This window comes from Saccostrea echinata, unplaced genomic scaffold (genome assembly GCF_033153115.1).
Source record: "Saccostrea echinata isolate AGI-Se365-2 ecotype Australia unplaced genomic scaffold, CSIRO_AGI_Sech_v1 ptg000001l, whole genome shotgun sequence".
Lineage (NCBI taxonomy): Eukaryota > Metazoa > Mollusca > Bivalvia > Ostreida > Ostreidae > Saccostrea > Saccostrea echinata.
This window is the reverse complement of record NW_026889750.1, coordinates 25,220,497-25,242,096: the sequence shown is the minus strand read 5'-3', so window position 1 is coordinate 25,242,096 and position 21,600 is coordinate 25,220,497. Positions and strand designations below refer to the sequence as shown.

Here is a 21,600-nt window from a genome sequence, read left to right as displayed (position 1 = left end):
ATGGATATGATTTTAATTTTTTCTATGAAGTGGTTACGCTTCAGTAAACATTGTTGTTATTTATCAGTTAAAGCATTTAAATGTCTCATTTTTTATTAAAGTAACATAATTATATATCAAAAACATCATAAACAAGTTCTGAAAAGAAAATTGTTAATTTATTTAGGTGGTGCGTTAGCTTAAAAAAGCGGGCTCCAAATTTTAGAGGCTTTGGCGCGGACAAATCAAACCAATCAAAGCTCGTGTTACAAGCTAAATAGGAAATAATCTGAGACTACTTGCAATTGAAAATTTTAAAGATCTACAGATCTATACTGTGTTGATTTACGTTTCAAAAATGGTAACACTGTGACTAACTCCTTCAAGTTTAAGTGTCAATTTCTTGATTTCTTGCTTATCAGTCCTTCATGAATTGTTAACCAAAAACAGGTGTAATATTTTTTTTAATTAACTAAAAAAGAAATAAGAAATAAAAAGCTTATTTACGATCTGATGTGCATCGTTCACGTGTTCAAACCCGTAATCCTTGCAAAGACGAAGGCTACAAACGTACATATTAACGAATAATACGTCACAGGTTTATGCATGATTATATAAAGATTCATCATCGCGAGTATCTTGATGCAGCACATTGTACTCCCCACCTGGGTCGATATCCAGCGCATGCGCATGGTCATATGTTTCATTATCATCGTGACAAGTTATCTGCGGTGCACCATATTCATTCTCCATTTCGACTGCGTGGGCGTAAGTGTCATCAGTAATCATCTTTTGTGACTCATATTTGTTTCCTGTCATGTGACTGTAAAGGTCATCCCTTTTTGACTTCATACTATTGTTAGCATGACGGAGGTGGTCATAATCTTCTTCAGGTTCTTTACTAAACTTGTTATTTTCTAAGAATAAGTCATACGTACTTTTAGCAGAATCTTCTATCTTGTGATCAAGATTACCGTTTTCCTTTCTTTGATGCGTCTTTTGCTTATTTTCTTCCATTGGTATTAAGTTGTTTTCTGTTGGATGTTTGCTTTGGATAAGAATCTTTTTGCTGTCTTTCAGATATGCGGCATTTTCCGACGTGATTGGAGAAATATCATGTTGCTTTCTGTTTTTGGTCGCTTTCTTCCTAAATACATTAAATAGTCATAGTATCAGGTAAAGGTATGAGATCTTTTACAGTCTACATCCTTATATCAACACCATTTTATTTTCCATATGTCCAATTCCTTTATTTCAACAAACGATTGAATCTTCTTTCACAGTAATAGTTACCCATTATTAAGTCAATGCTTTATTTTTAAAATAAAAAGAACATAAATACCGTTTATTGTAAATCACAAAAATAATGATGCAAAGAAAAATAATTGAAGCACAGGCGACAACCACTCCCACTATTGTATCTACAAATAAAATAAATAACTAAGCATGGTTCAAATAGAAGTTATATTAAAAGTTGCACATATTTACATTTGACAATGCTCGTATAGATCCAGGATTATATCTTAATTACTGCATCACATCACCTATTTTTTTCTGTCTTTACGTGAGAGGATGTGGTTAACATCTTTATTTGGTAAACAGAAAGAGGCCAATGAGGAGTAGGGCGATAAAAACTAATGTTTCAATGAATTTCGTCAGTTTGACCCAGATATATGTTATAGCGAGATAACAATGTACATATAAGGAGTAAGACCTTATTTGGAGGAGGATGGGGGTGGAGTGGGCATGAACATGAAAACCGACATGACTATCTTTAATGATTCTTTCATAAGAGCTATCATTATCGATAACGACCTTATACCAAGAATAATAGACATATTTCTTATATATTTTTATATATTTTTTATATTTTTTTCACTAACCACTGGAAGATGTTGTAATCATAGGACTAATGATAGATACCGATTCCTTCTCGTCCAACACAATACAAAAATCCTTTAATGTACTTAAATCTGGAAAAAATGAAAAGGAAAAAAAACAGATCTGAATCAGCCAAGTATACAATTTCATGTCCATAAATTATTCGATGATTGTGTTATGTCTTATATTCTGTATTTTGTTATAATGATATAAGATATGAAATATTTTAAGATTAACATGATTAATTTCACAAGGGAAGAACAATTGTGTGCATGAAAACGTACTAGGATTTTGATTTATGGATGAAATTCATTGCGGTACTTACTTCTTTCACAAACAAACGGTCTGGTTAAAGTTGGGTTGAACGACTCCCAGATATATTTATAATTCAAGCCAAGGTTCCTGTATACCTGCACTTTGGCTGGATTTTCATCCAACACTAGAAAAAGATGAACTTTTATGTAAGAAATAAGATATTATTTTCAGAGTTTCAATGGGATATGACATGCAGTTGGTCACTTGATCAAATCCTATAACGCCATATATATATACTACGGTCAACGCGGATCCCGTATTTTCCCGCGACCCCGCGATGGTGTTTTAATTCTTTCCACGATACACCGTCGCGGTTTTATCATCGCGGTGATCGCGGGGACACGAGATTACCGTGACGGTGTGCTCTACCGTATTTTACTCAATGTGAAGTCGATAATCCTTCTGCTTACTGTCAAAGTAAGGATATTTGATTGTGAATATATAAGATTGATTTTTTTTTTTTAAATTTGGCTTAAACATGTGAAAATTCTAGAAATAATTTATAATTTTTTTTTTTTTTCAGTCTAAAGGGTGATACATGTATTTGAATGATACTTGGCATTTATTCTATTAAAATATTATCATTGTTGTAGTTTCTAATAAGTAACCTGAATTATATTGAGGAGATCTATAAATCAACATACATATGTAAATTTTTTTATTGTAGTAAATATCGATTCGATTTATATTGCGCCCTTTTTACATCATAACAGTTTTTTCATACAGTATTACTGCAATTGTTTTTTTTTTCCGAATTGAAAATTACAATGTGTATATCACTGAAAAAAATTAAATGAAAACACATATTTTCACGCCAAATTACCTCTTCCAACATGTTCAAATATTATTTACAATAATCCCGAATATTTGAATTAACGATATTGATCACCACCTAATTTGTTAGAATTATGGGCCTGAATGAAAAAAAAAACAGCTCTGTTCATCATATTCAAATATTCTAAAAGAAGGCGACAATAGTTATTTTTATAAAGCTAAAAAAATTAAATGGTTGCGTTCTCAGCTGATAATTAAGCAGAGAAGTCATTAACTAAATAAGTTGAAACTGACCAAACACGTGTACATGTATTACACCATCACAGCGTGTGCAGTGGGGCGTATAGCTTATCCTATCGGTCGCCCACTATAAGACTATGGGTTCTCGGAAAATTCACGAGATGATCAAGCCCTTTTACGATAACCGTGTTTTCAAGCTGTAAAAACTGTATGTATAACGTGACCATATTTCAGTAGCCGGTCTTGACACCTTGATCACCCATCATACATATAGGTTATATCAGCTGATCAAACGCAGTCCTGAAATCACAAAAATATCGTTATACTTGTATAAAGAATTAAAAAGAAATAATAAAAGTCTTTTTTTTTTATTGGTCGGCGATCTTGAAAAACTTGGGACTGCCAGAGTAATTATTGAAACCAAAAGAGAAAAGTTTCACGAAACTGAAACCTTTAAATCATTTAAGGGAGTGGGTGTTAGATTATACACTTTAATTTCGGGTAGAGAAACATGACGATTAGTTTGCACGGCAACAAAGTGTGTGTGTGTGTGGGGGGGGGGGGGTAAGAATAAAAATCTAAAATAAACGGCGAGGGACATTTCAGAAAACTTGCCTGTATGTATGTTTTTACACTGTATTGTACATATTTATTTAATCAATTAACACACTTCATGAATGCCCAAAATGTACATAGCATATCTTTAGAAAATAGTCAATAAAATATGAACAGTCTGACTAAAACCAGCCCCCTTCTCCTATCGTCGTCGATATGTGAATATGAGATACTATTAAAACTATTTTTCTATATCATATTAATGTATAACCCTTGCTGTTTGTTCAAAGTCTGGAGGAATTCTGAATGAAATTTCATTTTTCTAATAGTTGCTGAGAATTTAATGTTGTATTGAATCAATGGAAAATTTTGTATAAAATAATTTGCTACTTATAGAATGGACAAATTATTTTATAGTTTGCGATGTATTTCAAGTTTAACGAAACAGACTCCTATTCAATATGAATGCAAAATTTTGCATGTCCAGGTATACAATACAGGTAAATCACAGCTTCAAGAAATCTAATCTATTGTTGTGCAGACGTATGTGTATATCTATTACATAACACTTCCTGTCTGTGTCAGTGCCAAGGTTCTGACTGTGCGTACTACAAACTCGAATCTAGCCCGGGGACACATACAACCTTCTGTTCCGATTGTATTTTATCAGTGTAAATTAAATTTCAAAATCGAATATGTTGTATATTTCTACATGCTGTGACATCCTCTAAGTTATTAATAACGTTTTTTGCCTGTAATTGAAGGTAAATAAATAATAATAAAACAAAACGTAAATTCAGTGAGGGGTATCCATGGTATCACATGCATAAAGATAATGTGTGATGCCCAGAGCATGGGAAGTCAGTCACTAGGGTAACCGTCACTAGAAAACAACCCACGATTGAAAACTTAAACTAACTTTGAATCAGTAAATTGAAATTTTGAATTATCAGTTGATTATGGACCGAAAATTAATTAAAATTTTATATCAAAATAGGGTGAAGCTTGCTATTTACGAATAAACATGTATCTAAAGTAAATTAAAGTTTGAATGATAATATTTATAGACAGAATATATTTTGAAAATAATATTTTACACCCGAATCATAGTTTGTAATACCTGGATAAATACCGTAAAAGCGCACTAGATTAGAAGTCATGAAAAAGAGTCTAGTATACATGTTGTACTTTCATACGTACTTTCTCAAGTTTAAAATTTTCAAGGAAATTAACTTGAATTATGAATAAGGAATACAGAAAAAAAAATATCTATTCCTTTGAAGATTTTATTCTGAGCGCCCTTTTTTTTTAATATTGCGACTATTTACTTATTTAAAATGGTTAAATGAAGGAAAGGTTGTTTTCAATTGACAATTAAATCATTGAGTTATCGGATGATCAATAACTGTGATCTACAAAATTAATGCATATGTATAATTATGGATAATTTAAGAACAATAAATGAACACACAATATACATATATAGTTGTCTCCATATCATGCATTCTTTCTTTCTTTCTTTTTTTTATTTTTGAAAGAAGCGTGAAATAAAAAGAAAAATTAATCAAATATAAAAAGGAGACCTAAATAACTGCTAAGACTGGATTTATCCTAAGGCTTTTAACTTTTTTTTTTACTTCTATTCATTCTTGTTCTGTTGTGTTTTTTTCCCGTCGGGGGAGGTAACTCGCGTTTATGAAGAGAATATTTTTTTTACCTGAGACGGATAACACTAACCGCGATGGTGTAGATTAGTTGAGGACCCGTACCGCGACAACACGCGGTTTTACCTGAGTTACCTGTGTTAAACCGCGATCAATTTCACACCGCGAGGACTCGCGGTAAATACGGAAACCGCGTTGACTGTAGTATATATATATATATATATATATATATATATATATATATATATATATATATATATATATATATATATATATATATATATTCGTGTTACAAAGAAAAAATACACTATTTAGACTTTGTTTTGGAAATGCAACATAATCATGTATGACGTTATGTGACGTCACAGTCTAAAGTTTGCTTTCCATACGCAAGAAAGCCTGATCACGTGACCAACTTCATGTCATTTAGGAAATGAATTTAATTTTTGAAGATTCATGAGGACATGAACTATGACGCTTCACGCCGGCATATTCCATGAAGCGCGTTAGCGCTTCATGATAAATATGCCGGCGTGAAGCGTTGTAGTTCATGTACCTCATGAATTTTCAAAAATTAAATTCATTCGCAGTACAGTTAAGGCTACACATGAAGATAATATGGTAATGAGGTCATAATGAGGTTTGACGTCATGACAGTTGCTCCGCCTTGATAGATCCATATGAGGAAATAGAGCTCAAAAAAGCTATTTAATGATGATTGCGAGAATTTGTAATGAATGTCTGTATTTTCAGGTTTAAATAAATAAACATTAGTGATTTTCTCTTATATAGTAACAACACGTCTTCGAAATAATTCTCTTTTTATTGTGTCGTTTGGCTGCATTCGGCTTCAGCCAAGCGCTTGCACTCGGTGACACGGAATGTTGTTTACATCTAAAAACGTGGCGACAGCAGCTGAGATATGCAGTGGATAAATGCAACAATCAGGCAATCTTTAAAGAGAATAGGGATAAAATAAGAGACCTGGGCCTTGTTTATCTTTTTGATGAGAAGATGATGACGTTATTTCGGGAAATCATGGAAAACTGAGACGATCCGCACTACCTCCCTAGGTCCCTTTCTGTTCATTAAGGTGTGTATGTGCATAGGTATTAACATGTAGACATAATATTCTTTATATCGATGTAAAATAACCTTGAACATGTACAATAAGATGTATTGTTACAGTCCGTCACAAACTGCAATGCAATGCCTTATGTGCCCCCTCCCCCCCCCCCCCCCACACACATACACAAAAACACACACATTATGAAAGTTGCACACTTTTAAATATGCAATGATGTTGTCCTTTGGCATACATGTACAAACATGTAACATAATATAAGCACAGCATGTCATGATATCAAATAGTATAATTTTGATGCAGTCACACTCACAATGTATTTGTGAAGTCAAACTGCACAGTGTACAATGTATGTGCACTGTACATACAAGAGTATAAGACCCTATAAATTTTAATTTTTACCTCTGGCAATCAAAAATATGTGAATTTTAAGATTTCAGTTTTTACCAGTGCTTCATATTTTAAATTCATCATAGAACTTTTACTATCTATATCACTAGGCTGTAAATTTGTAGAATTTCTACATTAATGAAGATAAAATGTTTGAATTTTCATTTGTCTGACTACATGTACATTAAGTCAGTCTGATATGTATATACATGTATTTATGTACTGTTTATATGTATAATTCTTTTGTCATTGTAGCTATCACAGAACTGGTTAAAACTAGCATTTACATCAGCTAGAACTATCAAAATAGATGCATCAATTTCTCCACTGGGTATGGTCACACTAAAGCATTTCACATTAATTTTATAGTATGCCAGTGTTAAATATTTTTTTTCAAAATGTTGTATAGGTGAAAGAATTAAATGTTATCTCTAGTATATTGATTTTTTTTTACTTAAGGACATACGCAACGTACCTTACCTACTGATAATTTTTCAAGATATTCTTAATTTAAGATTATAGTGCCATCAGATGTTCTTCAACAAAAAATCAGCATGCATTACCAGGGGTTTTGAAAAGATATCAATTGATGAAAATTCTTGTATAATTCAAAGAAAAATACACTAAAATTACTAAACATATATTCTAAATGTTTTGTTTATCCAAACTTGTTTTAGAAGAAGTGTACAACAGCATATATAGACATATAAATGTAGTACACAGTTCCTTTAAGTATTGGAACTCTTCAACTCTAGGGAAAGAGACAATAAAGTTCAAACTACATTGCGTATGTCCTTAAATTAAGTATAGCTACCAATTCTACTTTTGCAAGGTTTCAATTTCCCAGAAAAGTTTTGTATCAAAAGTTTGTTTCCATTTATTTTATGAATTTCAGAAAATATAGTATAGCATGGTTTGTTTTGTACAATGCAATGTCATTTCATTCTACAATAGTAATCATTATGTTTTTCACTCATTACATATATATTGTGTTGTAGCTACATGTACTCCCAAACAATTTGAACAATTCATTCAGGCAGCAAGTGTTTCCACCAATAAAATAAAAAGGTATGCTCCATATAAGTTCTAAACCATACATATTCCTAGCAAGATTATTGAAATGTTTTTATAATAAAAACAGTAGAGTCATGTATATGCTTTCCATGTTACTCAATGCATTGTTTTGAGTATCACTTTTTTAAAACACCAATGAACCTTCCATAATGGTATTTCATTTTGTTTTCAGAATTGCTTTCATCCAGAAGAACTGTTTGAACTGTGGACTGTTTGAAATATTTTGAACCTGCTCAGAAATCCCTTCACAGCTTGTCTTTGAATTTGAAAGGCTGTTTTTAATTAAATAAATTTTCTAGATAACTAATACTTTGAATTTTTAACAGTACAATGGTGTTAAAGTTTGAAGGCTGTTAAGATTTGAGTATCTTTACTTGCATGTATTCTGACAGGCGCGTAGCTGCTTATAGGCAAATACGCAGGTGCGTACACATCGTTTACAAATTTAAAAAAATGGGGGGTGGGGGGGGGGAGAGATTTGTGAGAAGAGAAAAAATATCAATACCATCCAGCAAATATTTGTGTGTCAAATTATTTTATCCCATACTGTTTCGATTCAAATTCAAATTCTATATTACCATGTCTTTATAAAAAAAAATAAAAAAAAATATGGTAATGTTTTATTAAATCATTGCCAAAACCAAATAAAATATTCATTAATTTGTAATTCTTCTACAACACATTGATAATTTATTTTAAGATCTTTGAGAAAATATCAACAGTTGAATGCTGTGATCCACTAGAATATGATTTGAAATATTTTTTTTTTGTTAAAAATTGAAATTATTAATTATATTTGTTGCCAAAAGATGATACCAATATATCTTTTAAAAAAATATTCAGCCTCTACATGTACAATAAATTTGCACGGAAGTATTTAACTTTTTTTAAAAACAATATTACTATGTCTTGTATTTTCTAAAGAAAATCGAAATGGCATGATTTTGAATGAAATATTTGGTAAAAACCATGAGCTTCCAGGGACTTCGCCCCTGTGCCCTCATCTGGACCCACTGGGGGTCTCAAAGCAGACCCCAGCCGTTCTCTGCGTACATTTCACTTCCATTCTGGTATGCGCCTGTCTGTGCTTTGGGGTACAAGAAGATCTAAATTGCAGCATGTATATTGTGTTCACCTGTTCTTTAACAGAGTATCTGTTTCTGTATTACAAAGTTTTTACTATGATTATCTTGTTTGCGCATTGATTGATAATTACTCAAAAATATGAGACTAAAGCCCCTCCCCCCCCCCCTTCGCCGATATGATTTGTGCTACAATACCCAAATAAGTAAAACCTGATGTAAACACTGTTTAATAATTTATTTTTAACATGCCAGTAAGTATATGGTATCAAAGGAGCCAGAGGCAAACTGGTGAGGGGGGGGGGGTAGATCTGTAGAAAGGAAAACAGGTTATTAAATACAGGAGTAAGCACCCCAATCCCTTCCTTCTGTTCTTAAAACTTTTAACGTAGTCTAGAATCCATAAACAGTTGAAGGTTTGATAACTAAAATAATCACATATGAAAAAAAAAAAACTACCAAGTTCTGTTGGAGATATTTTTTCTGTGTGACTACTGAGGAAGAATAAATGTTTAATCATTGATAGGGGCTGTCTATGTTTTATTTTTATTACAAATGACTGAATCTTTCAATATTTTTAACCATGGGCATTTTTCAATTTATTTACATGATGGATGTTGCGGCAAATTTTAGGCGAACGGAGGAAATGCGGTAGGTGTCAAATACGTCTTGTGTAGCGTATAAAAGAACGAAGATATACAAAACAAAGTAATGTCAAAGATTTTTTATGCATACCGATTTGATTTAGTGAAATAAAGCCCAGCGCAGTCCGTAGGTATTTATTTAAAATTTGCGAGGTACACAAACTCTACTAAGTACCACAGAGTTATCTCCCATGCTGGGTCAATGATGCGTTTGAAAACTATATTTAGAATGAATGTGTTAAGATTTCAATTTTTAATCAAATAGTGCAAGGGCAAGGCGACAACCCAAGAGGTAGGTTTATATTTTAAATTCTTTATTTTACTGTATAGTTTTTAAAAAGTAATGCTCATTTCTTTGTAATTCATTAGGCAATTTAAAATTTCCGATTAAATGATGAAAAATACCCTATTTTTGAATACTGGTGTTTGTTTTCAATGACTAACTTAAATATCTCAGAAATCTGACTGAATGAGCATCAGTTTTTCGATAGGATAGTTACCAAGGGACACAATGAAACCTTGTGCAGTTCAAATATTGTTTGCCTTGCCCTTGCACTTTTTGGTTAAATTTGACATTTCATATTTTGACCTAAAATCGGAGCTCACGTGACTTTAGAGGGTCACATGATGACAAAAAATACCGATGTGAAAAGCGATGGACAAACTCTTCATAAAGGCATTAAGATATTTCAGATAGAGTTTCATGCTAAAAAATAAGACGGTTGAACTTTAAGTGTCTCGTTTTTGGTGCCTTTTTATAGAAAATGTTGCCTTAACTGTACTGCGTTTCTTATATTTACATTATTTTTCTGATGATTAGCGATAAATAACGCCATTCAACTGTCATTTTTAAAGCAAAACAGTTTGCACTATAATTTTGACGTCAAGTAGGGTATTATGACGTAACAATGGGGATATTCATGCCCATCCATGGTAGTTCATGAGAAAATTTATTGGAAATGTAAATATTAAAAATTGAATGTCAATTTAATTTCTATTGCCATATAAGGAAAGACCTTAGCAAATGTAATGACGAATATTTTACTATAGATTCACACTGTTGTGTTTTTCTTAGGACTCGGAAGTTGCTTAGCAGACCTTTAGTATACATATAAATAATAAAAAGCTGTACATATCCAGGAATCTCTTCTATTTTGAATTAATCAGTATTCCAATGTATTTGTTTGAGACATAATGTACGTTAGGTAAATATTTAGTGACTGATTTTGACTCCTGTTTTCATCTTAGTTCCATGGAGACATCTTACTGATTGAAATTTTCTCAAGACAATAAAAAACATTTGGTATATATTGTTCAACCAAATGTAAACCAGCCTAATGATTATAATTATATTGACTTTGTTTTATTAATTAAAAAATGAATTTTTACAGAATACATGTATAATGTAGTGTAGTTTTTTTTTTTAAAGAAGAGGAATTCTGGAATTAATTTTGTGCTATTATGAAAAAATACTTATTTTGAGTGTTTAAAAAAATATTTCATGAAATTTAGATACGGTAAAAAATTATTTTCATGACTATGTTATGATAAAGGAGGCCACATTTGATTAACCAGATATCTGTAGTCACCTTGCAAGTACTTGATTTTTCTCATAACCAATTTTTGTGTATTGAAATTCAGTTTATTCAATAAATAGCGATGATTATATTCAAAGGATTTCTGTCAAAGGGTCAAACTTAGGATCAAGAAATTTGACTTCTTTTTTTCCCTAAAAATAATATTTTTAAACTTTCATTAGGCGATTATATATTTCTTGAGTGCATTCGTCACTCTATCTTACTAGATGTATAAAAAAAAATGACTACTCACCATTTGTCGCTGTGCCTCTTATTTGAGGTCTGATAATACCTGTCCACCGGTCAGAATCAAAGGATAGACAGGACGGGTCTGGTAATTGTCGATGATTGATAGCATAAACACCCAAACTGTTTTTGCATCTCTCATTCTGATTCATCCAATTATATTTTAGATCTAAATAAGAAAGACATTAGGTTCAGTTTAATTAAAGAATATAAATAAATTTTGAATTTACGTCATCTTTTTAACGTCATATCTAAAATCTTCATGACTGATGAAAATAAGTAATGTGTTCAAGTCTGTTGATATATATATAAGCAAATAAAGGAATAAACAAGATGACAATTTAATAAACGTAAGTAAATGTTTCATTATATATAGACATTTTTCTCTTTGAAAAATAAAGTCCTGAAAGACGAAGAATATTTAATTAAGGTGTTATCAATAAGACGTCATTTTATCTTTAGATTTATTCCTTGTTGCAAAAGGAATTAGAATGAAACTAATCAGTTCCAACTAAATGTGCTACTAAAGTGTATTTGTGTTAAAAATATCTAAATACCCTGTCGATTGATTTTTATCTGGATATCGTCTATGGCAATATATCCAAGAGTTCCATTGCCTTTATTTGCTGATATAAGTAACTAAAATGAAAATATGGTAGAAAAGCAATCAGAGAGTCTTTCAATAATATTCAAAGGAAAATAACTTAAAAGGGTCTTTCTGCAATGTATTTTATGAAGTCGATGGATTAAAATTATTAAAATTAGAGGTACTGTCAGCACTGAACTAAAAATGGCACACCATGCTCCCATATGAGTATCATGGCAAATTATGTATGTAAATGAGAAACTGTGAAAGTTTCATTGAATTTCATTCAGGGGTTTAGGAAGAGTTGCGTTAACAAAATAGGTACCCATTTTATCGAGTTTATTGATAAAGTATTTTTGCTTTGGGAAACCCCAAATATATGTCCAAAGAAAAAGTAAAATAGGAGGTCATAATGGCACTATGTAATTAAGATTCGGTGAAAATCTTATTATGTTTTCATCAGTGGCATAGGAGAAGTTGCCGATAAGAGATGAGTACCCAAATGTTAAGTATAGAATGAAATATGGAGATAACGAACAATTTTCAAGCTCAAATTCCATTTGATAATACAAATCGGGAGCAGAGCAAACACGGACCCCCAAAAACCTCAGAGGTGGGATGAGGTTGCCATAGAGGAGTGTACATCCCCTGCCGACCGGACACACCGGCCGTGTGCTCCTTGTCATGATCGGGAAAAAAAAGAAAAATCCGTAGACAATTCAGTGTGTAAATAATGGCCTAACAATTAGTACGAAAAACGTCAGTCAGCATTTGACTTAATGATAGGTTGTATTTGCTGACAAGGTCATTGTATCGACCATAAGACTTGCGGAATGATGACTTTAAACGAAATTGTTGATATCCTTGTTTCATCAACTTGTTTGCAATAGCTTGTCTTGTTTAAGTAATTGTTTATACGTCGAGCATGCTCTTGCGTATCGAATCAACTGGGAGACAAAAACCCCATATGCAGGTGATAAGGATATATTGCTACGTAAGTAAGGAAAATTGACGATTGAAAAATTGAAGTCATCACGTTTATCATAGAGCTTTGTTGTTAGATTTCCATTAAAGTCTTTTTCTAGTAAAATAGCCAAATATGAAACAGATGCGTCAGACTCTGGGGTACCTTTTATCTCAAGCTCATTGGAACATACTGAGTCGACATATGAATGGAAGTAACATTTGTTAATTGATAATACATTGCCCATGTTCTGCAAAAGGAAATCTCAAAGATAAAAAACAGAAAATATTATGTGCAAAATGGCACTGTGTAATAAAGATTTTGTGAAAGATTCATTCACTTGGATTCAGTGATGTAAGAGGATTTGCTGATAAGGGATGGCTTTCCTAAATGCAACGGAAGGAGGGACAGGCACCCCATCACTTTATTCCACCATTTTTCAAGCAGGGGGTATAAATATCGTTACTATTTTATGCTCTTTTGTACTGTTTTTGTGAATACGTGTTCTTGCCACATGGAAAGAACGTAAGATATAATCAAGTTGATTGGTGAAGTAGATTATTCAGGTTTCTTAAGTACCAAAACTGTTCAAATCATTGTATGTAACTTGTATTGGAAATTATTATTTTTAAGACATAACAAACTTTTGTAATAACCTTTAATATTGTATACTAAAACATAATACATTACCTTCCAGGTTCCTTCTATTTTTGTTGTATTTGTGAACTGTTTCCAATCCTCTCCTTGCTTTCCAGTTTTCCTGAAAATTTCCAACTCCCTTGTTCCATTTTTTAAATAAACCCTAAGTGTGTTAATGTGTTCACCATACATATGGTACTGCATACTGAAAGTTATATTTACATCTGAAAAGTAAAAAATATGCATGAAACCAAAATGATTATATTATTATTATTCATTATCATCATTATGAAATATTTATATTATTAATATTTAAAATTAGAAATGCACAAAGAAGTTATAATTTTCCTGGTTACGGTGATAAATTTATATAAATTGCTAAAAAAAAAAAAGAAAAAAAAAGAAAAGAAAGAAAGAAAGAAAAAAGAGAGAATTGTAGGTATTATTTGTGAAAAAAATTGTGAGCTATAGCAGAATATATACAACTTTATTAAATAATTAACATGTCGATAGAGAACTAGTCTGTCTGAAAAAAAAATTAAAGAATTTCTTTTAAAGCTTATATAGAATATTCAGATAAGATTTTTGTTCCAGATTTTATTGAATATATCTTTAAGTTAAGATCTCCATACTCTACAACAGACAAGAGGAAACATTGCAGTCAGATGGCTCGTAATAAAGCTATATGCCTGGGTGAAACGTGTCAGGTCATACATTCACAATTGTTCAAATATGAAATACATTTCTTAATTACTTCTGATGGGTTTTTAGCAAAAATCTTAATGGCCATGACTGTTTCCCTTCCTTTTTTCCATGGCCGGATTTTTATATAAATTCCGATACAGCTATAAAGCACTTCGACCCACGTTTGATTTAAACAATGAAAAAACAGTTTCATTACTTTAGTCTAGGAATATCAGTTTGGAGGATTAGTATTAACTTTTTTCTGTTTAGAAAATAAATTTACATTCAATTGTAGCCTTTATACGTTAAACATTAAAAGTATTTATTTTCTGCAATAAAGAAAAAGAAACCTAGGCTGAAATTGGAATTTTACTGCACCAGCATCATAATAATAATTACCATATGGAATAATACATGTATTTAAAATTGCTACATCCAAGCTTACTGTTTCTTTATTCAAAAGTCTACTCGATTTACGTAATAAAGAAAAAGATGGGAGATCAGTGTATGATAACGTCTGAGAGAGATAGATTATAATTGACAAACAGAGAAGAAGTAGACTAGAAAGATCTATTTTATTTTAACTGTGCATATGAAATATAAAACATTAATTATTTAAGCAAGTTTTTGAATTTGATGATTGTTTGAAATTTAAAGATGAGATATTTAAATCTTTGCATAGGGAAAAAAAAAACTTTTCTCAGAATATTATCTATGTACACATTTCACAAGTTGCAAAGATGAAGTGAATTCCTACTTTAATGTTCATAAAATGAGTATTCATTTGTTTTACATATTTATTGATTTTTTTAAAAAATATCAACAAAATAAATTATACCTTTTAGGTAAAATTTGGAAATAAGTACAGCTTTAAAACCTTTTCCTCTTCTGTTGTCACTTGTATCGATATAGCTGAAATACTTTCCCTCTATACTACCGTTTGGTCCGGTTCTTTGGTTTCCGATCTTTTGCCCATTCTGTACGAAAAAGTATACAAACACTATGTTTATTTGTTTTGAATTAATGGCACAAAACAATTCTTACTATGACGACGACGAGAGTGATAATGATAATTATAATAATACATGTTATTGAAAGAGGACAGAAAAAAGTAAAATTAAAACGAAAATTCTTGCACCTGTATCTTTCATCATATGCTTCTGAAAATTTATTCTCTCTTGCCAATTGCACACTTTGAAAGTGTTGAATTTGAAAAGCATTAAACAAAATCCGCTTAAGGAAAATGTTCCTTATCTTTTGTTGTATCAAAATCTAATTATATACTAGTATATAATCGATTGTATTTTTAGAAGTATTTCGTTCCGCTTAATTTTCATATAAATCCGCTCACAATTTTAATGAAATATCTTAAAGACGTACAGACGGACATATAGACAAATACGGCTTTAAACATCTTCAATTGTGATTGCAGAGCTGCTAATTTCTCAAACTGAAAAATGCACACTAAGCAGCTACAATTGCATCGAATATACATGTATTTATTGCAACATTTTGATTGTTAAAATCGATAATTTGATAACGATAAAACTATTAATTTTCAAAGTCAATTAATACTGATTCTCAACATAAAACTAAACAAAAAATTGAATACTAGTACATTTTTTGCTTTTGAAATTTATCTTAAGAAATCTCTAAGCTTTTTCTAAACTTATTAAAAAATCATACCCTTGCAATCATCCAGTCAAAATTGTCACCCTTGTCTTGATCAAAACAAATATCTTTGTTTCCTTCAAAATTACATTTGACTTCCCCTGTCATGTATAAAACACTTGAATATGTGTCTCCTAAAACAAGATAAAATATGTTTCAGATTTCACGTTCAAATTATTGATAACAAATAAAAGCTAAAATTACAGTGACACACGTATAAAATGTCAGCCATTTGAGTGCCTCTATTTATGATAAACAAGTCCCATTGCTGCATTGTTTACAAACTTGTATGTTATTCTATCTTTTATTGGTTTATAAAATCTTAAATATCCTGTTAAAAGCCTATGTAAAATTGTATCTGCTCTAGATCTGTGCCACTCCTGTTCTATATCACAGTCCAACACAGCATAACAAATTATGTGCAATGCAGATCCTCGAAAATAAACTCTCCCTTTATCACGAATTCATCATTGTCATTTGGTGGTCAGAGAGAATGGGATATCAGCATTAAAAAATAGTTGCAGATCCAGGACTCTGATTTTACAATTAATGGGGTGACCGTGGGCAACTTTTATATAATTCATTATATACGAATTATTTTTTCTATATGAAGAAAAGAGTAATTTGCCCGACTCATTTAAGTGGAATGTCAAGAGGAAAAATGGACTTCGTTTTAATTCTTAGAAACCGAGAGCCCTGTCATGTATATATCTTACTTTGATATTGCTGTATTTGTTATAATGATACAAACTGTCACATTCAAATATATCCGAATGTCAAAAAATGTTTTTGTTTTTGTTTGTTTGTATGTTGTCCCTCTCGAGAATTTTTCACTCATATGGAGACGCCACCACCTGCCGGTGGAGAGCTGCAAATTTTGTCCTATACTCGGCACTTACGGCCATTGAGCAGTGAGGGATCTTTTTCGTGCCAGCACCTACTGCGACACGGGACCTCGGTTTATACGGTCTCATCCGAAGGACCGGTCTCCACGTCCCACAGTGGGATTCGAACCCGCGACGTAAGGATCAACTTCTTACTCCGCGACTCTAGAGCAGACGCTCTAACCACTGCGCCACGCAGGCGACGTCAAAAATTGTGAACGTGCTTTGGCGTCGCAACCAGAGCGGATGTTCCGGGACGGGGTTATTCTTATATTTCAATCGCCAAAAGATCATTAATAAACGACTGAACACATCCCAACCTTTGCAAAAAAAATAATTTATAAATAAATAAAGTGCCCCGCCACAGCATGACACGCTCGTCAAATATTGTTCAACTATCATAAACAGTTCCTGATACAAAGATTTCAATGATTTTTCTATTCCTTATAATGTTTGATGTAAATACATCTCCTGTGGTGTAGGCATTAATTATAGCAAATAATACATCATATATTCCTGAGCTGGTTGTGTTAGATCTTAACAAAAGCCCATCTGCAGCTTTGTTTATTGTATATTTTATGACTGATTATCAATGCTATATAGCTGAATAAAACATCAAAACATACGTTTATTCTTTAGACTATAAAATTGTCATCTTAGTGAAACATGACACTCTGCAATTTATTGTACAGATATTAAAATATATATATATATATATATATATATATATATATATATATATATATATATATATATATATATATATATATATATATATATATATATATATATATATATATATTATACAATATCATATTAGTTTTAATTATATTATACATTATCAAATTACCGGTACGATGGTTTTAATTACTTTACATCAAATTTATTTTAATTTATTTTGAAAGTTATGCTAGCCAACATGCAAGAACTATTTAATCCAACACAAGCAATTAGGAGGCTGATTCCTTTACCCAATTCCCAAGAGATATAGATAAGACCTGCTTGATCAGAGATGCGCTACAGAAATGATTGAGACAGCTAACATTCCTACATTGAACTTATTAAATTAAACTTTAACTGGATGCATGTCCACTCATTACTCCAAATGGATGATCTGCTTTGTACTCTGTAGTACAATAAAATGCATATTTAAGTCATTCTGTCGACAACAAAGTTTTTTTTTAATATGTTACAAAGATTTATAAAATGAAAAAAAAAAATTGTGTAATCTTGATGCACCATTTTTAATAAGGCTACTGCATGACTCTGCAGGGACTATCTACCATAAAGCATTTTTTAATACTTAGTGATTTTTTGAGATTTTTAAATTGACTGGTTTTAAGCTGATTCCAATATCCCCCCCCCCCCCCAGTGCATAATTAGTTTTAATTATATTACACAATATCAATTTAGTTTTATTAGTTTTAATTATATTGTACAATATCAAATTAGTTTTAATTACTTTACACCAAATTTATTTTGAAAGTTAAGCTAGCCAACAAAAACTATTTAATTCAGCACAAGCAACCCCTTGCCCAATTCCCAAGAGATAAAGATAATATATGCTTGTTTTGACATCTTCTCACACTAAACTCATTAATTTCTCTCTAAATTGACATGCAATTTTCTGTTATCAAAATTCTCCTTGACCATTGCTTGATAAATACACCCCGGGAGAGATGGATAACATTAACATTTCTTATAGATTGCTGCAAAATATATAATGAAAAAATGAGTATTTTCTTGATTTGATATTGCTTTAATATGGATACTGCAATATTCTTACATTTTTTTTTTTTTGGATAGTGTAATTTAAAAGTTAAAAGACATAGTTTTTTTTTTAAATTTCACTTTAATTAAAGGTCACAGTGACCTTGAAGTATAGTGAGACACACCCTCTACCTAAGATGCATTAATTGGCCAAGTTTGATGATTCTTGGTCTAATAATTTTCTAGTTGTGAGCCGGACAGAATCTTTTTCCCATATTACTAGAAGCAGAGGGAAAGATTTTCAGAGAATTAATGTATTTTCACTACATGAATATGATCAATCGAGCCCCACCCTAACACTAGAACCTTTGACTCAAGGGCCATGAAATTCACAATTTTGAAAGAGGCGCCCATGCTCATCATAACTAGTATGTACTTAGTGAGTTCGTTTATTGGCTTAGTTCGGCTTATCGACTTAGTTCATTGGCTTAATATCTAGGATCAGATCGGCTTAATACCCAGGAGCAGAGAAGACTTTAAAAGAAACAATGCACTATCACCATATGATCTATATAGCCCCGCCCTATCATCAGAACCAATGACGCTGGGGCAGGAATTTAACAATTTTGGAAAAGGGCTCAATGCTTATTACAATTATGCCAACAGTTTGACTGCTTGATGTCTAGGTGTAAAGAAGTTTTCTAAGGATTGCATTACTTTTGGTGGTTTTAGCCCCACCCCTCAGGCCCTAGTGGGGCAGGGACACTGAAATTAACAATTTTTTCCCCATTTTCCCATAGATGCTATATGCCAGAATTGGTTGAAATTTGGATTCAGAGAAGAAGCTGAAAATGTTCAAATGTTAACGCATGACAAACGACGACGGACAAAAACAGATAGCAATAGGTCACCTGAGTGACTCAAATGACCTGAAAATTCTGTTAAAGTATCATTTAATTTTATTCAGTCGTGTAGGAGTTGCTGATAAGAAAGGAGTACTCTGATTTTTTAAACAGATGACAGAGTCCATGTTTTTCTGTGAGAAACCCGAAATATGTGGCTGATCAAAAAGTAAACTAGGAGGTCACAATGGTACTATGTAATTAAGATCATCATTAAATTTTATTCAGTGGTATAGGAGGAGTTGCGGATAAGAGATGGGTACCTTCAGTATTACAGAAAGAATGGCAGTGTCTATGTTTTTTCTATGGGAAACCTGAGTGCATGTCCAATCAAAAAGTAAAATAGGAGGTCACAATGGCACTATGTAAGAACGATTAAGTGGTTTTAGGAGAGATGGGTATCCCAAAGCGTAACGGACGGACGAAAGAACGCACACCCCCATCACTATACATCCCCCCCCCCCCCCCGCTTTTCAAGCTGGGGTATAAAAAAAATTGTATGCATCTTGTTTCCTTTAAAATTTTCTTTTTTTCTAAGTCTTTCTTGTTTCTTTTCTCTTCTGTCCCTTTGTTCAGTTTGTATTTCTTTTCGTTTTTTTCTTTTTGTAGCTTACAGGTGTCTGCTGTTGGCATCCTTTCATAATTATGAACAGTTTGTAAATTATAATACCAGCAGATGTGAAATTAATAATTCAAAAATCCTACTGCATTTTCCTTTAATAAGCGTAATCTCATCCACTGCAAAATGTGATCCTTTGGCTCCTCGAATTGACTCAAAGAAAATCTGAAAAGATTTGGTAATTATTTTTAATTATGCATATAAAATGGTGACTATGAATATAAACTGAATATGTTTTCTTTTAATTCTTATGAAAACTGATTGCAATCAATCGATCAATCTTTAACTAGTTAGACCGGGTATCTATATCAGGGATGGGATAATCGTAATCAGTAATTGTAATCAGCTGTAATCAATTACAGTTTGCGGTGTAATTATGAGTAATCAGTGATCTTCCTTTTTGTCTGATTACATGTAATCTTAATTTAATCGATTACTCTGGAAAAAAGGCTTGTTATCATGATTACTTTTTCATTACCTTATGATTACAATGATTAAAAAAGAAGTGCATAAAATCATGGTTTTTGATGATATTCACAAAATATTTTTCAGTGTGCAAATTTGCTTACATGTATAAGCACAGATTATTATAAGAATTATAGGCTATATATAGCTACATCTTTTTCTACTGTCTTCAGAAATGTTTATAATCAGTTCCATTGACAATGTAGAGCGAATCCTCTCATACTAGCTATATTCAATGGTCATTTCAAAATACTTAAGCAGCTTAGCAATTCGCCTTGTGTGGCTAGATATACATGTATACATGTATATTGAGGAAAATTACTACAGTGTTATTTTAAGGTTTAACTTTCTGTTTCAATTAACATGATTGTATGCTACACAACATTTTGTTTTCCCTGTACATCTTAAAATATATATAAAAGTGAATTTTTGTTTTATCAAATGTTCCTTTTTGATGTGTATTCTATAAATCACAACTTTCTTTGATTTACAACAAAAAATGAATAAGCAATAAAACACGGGTGTACTTAAGTTGGGTCAGCTTGGGTAATAACAATAGTGAACTAATAACAATGCTTGTCCAGTTTAAGTGTTAATTCTAGTAAAAAACATCTAACAATAGGCAGTTAAAATGAAAGGTTCATCCCTTATATCAATATGGTTAATTACATATATAACATTTCTCTATTGAAACCTTTCATCTCTAAGTATAATCATATCCAATTTGTTTGATAAATATGATATCAATCAATATCCTTTGACATTGGCTTTAGTAATGGTAACTATTTTAAACACTGCATGTTCTGCCTTATGAAAAGTTTTTTTTCTCGATCAAAGCGTGCGAAGTACGACCAGGAGACTTACTGTATCGTTTTCATGAACCTGGATATCAACCTCGAAATAATTCCATTCTGTGTATTGTCTGGTGGAAAATAGTTTAATGAATGATATGTCACCAGAGTTGTTGGTGT

General features: G+C 31.7%; 1 protein-coding gene and 1 long non-coding RNA gene across 2 annotated transcripts; one reads left to right on the top strand and one right to left on the bottom strand.

Annotated features, from left to right (window-relative positions):
* Positions 1 to 579: 579 nt before the first annotated feature.
* LOC133196148 (uncharacterized) lies at positions 580 to 21,580 on the bottom strand. Its single transcript, XM_061332082.1, has 10 exons — positions 21,494 to 21,580; positions 20,251 to 20,329; positions 16,065 to 16,183; positions 13,746 to 13,918; positions 12,063 to 12,144; positions 11,513 to 11,674; positions 2,186 to 2,299; positions 1,863 to 1,952; positions 1,322 to 1,400; positions 580 to 1,126 (listed from the first exon to the last, which is right to left on the bottom strand). The coding sequence occupies exons 4-10, from the start codon at positions 13,896 to 13,898 to the stop codon at positions 580 to 582; spliced, it is 1,227 nt and encodes a 408-aa protein (XP_061188066.1). The 5' UTR covers positions 13,899 to 13,918; positions 16,065 to 16,183; positions 20,251 to 20,329; positions 21,494 to 21,580.
* LOC133204918 (uncharacterized) lies at positions 6,111 to 8,247 on the top strand. Its single transcript, XR_009723590.1, has 4 exons — positions 6,111 to 6,501; positions 7,138 to 7,213; positions 7,881 to 7,950; positions 8,129 to 8,247. It is a non-coding gene; the product is annotated as an uncharacterized LOC133204918 (long non-coding RNA).
* Positions 21,581 to 21,600: the final 20 nt, after the last annotated feature.

Excerpts from the sequence above, each read along its gene's own strand:
- LOC133196148 (XM_061332082.1), bottom strand. The coding sequence starts at position 13,898 with ATGCAGTACCATATGTATGGTGAACACATTAACACACTTAGGGTTTAT. Across the intron at positions 1,953-2,185 it reads ACCGTTTGTTTGTGAAAGAA|ATTTAAGTACATTAAAGGAT; the intron begins GTAAGTACCGCA and ends CATTTTTTCCAG. Across the intron at positions 1,127-1,321 it reads TTTGTGATTTACAATAAACG|GAAGAAAGCGACCAAAAACA; the intron begins GTATTTATGTTC and ends TAATGTATTTAG.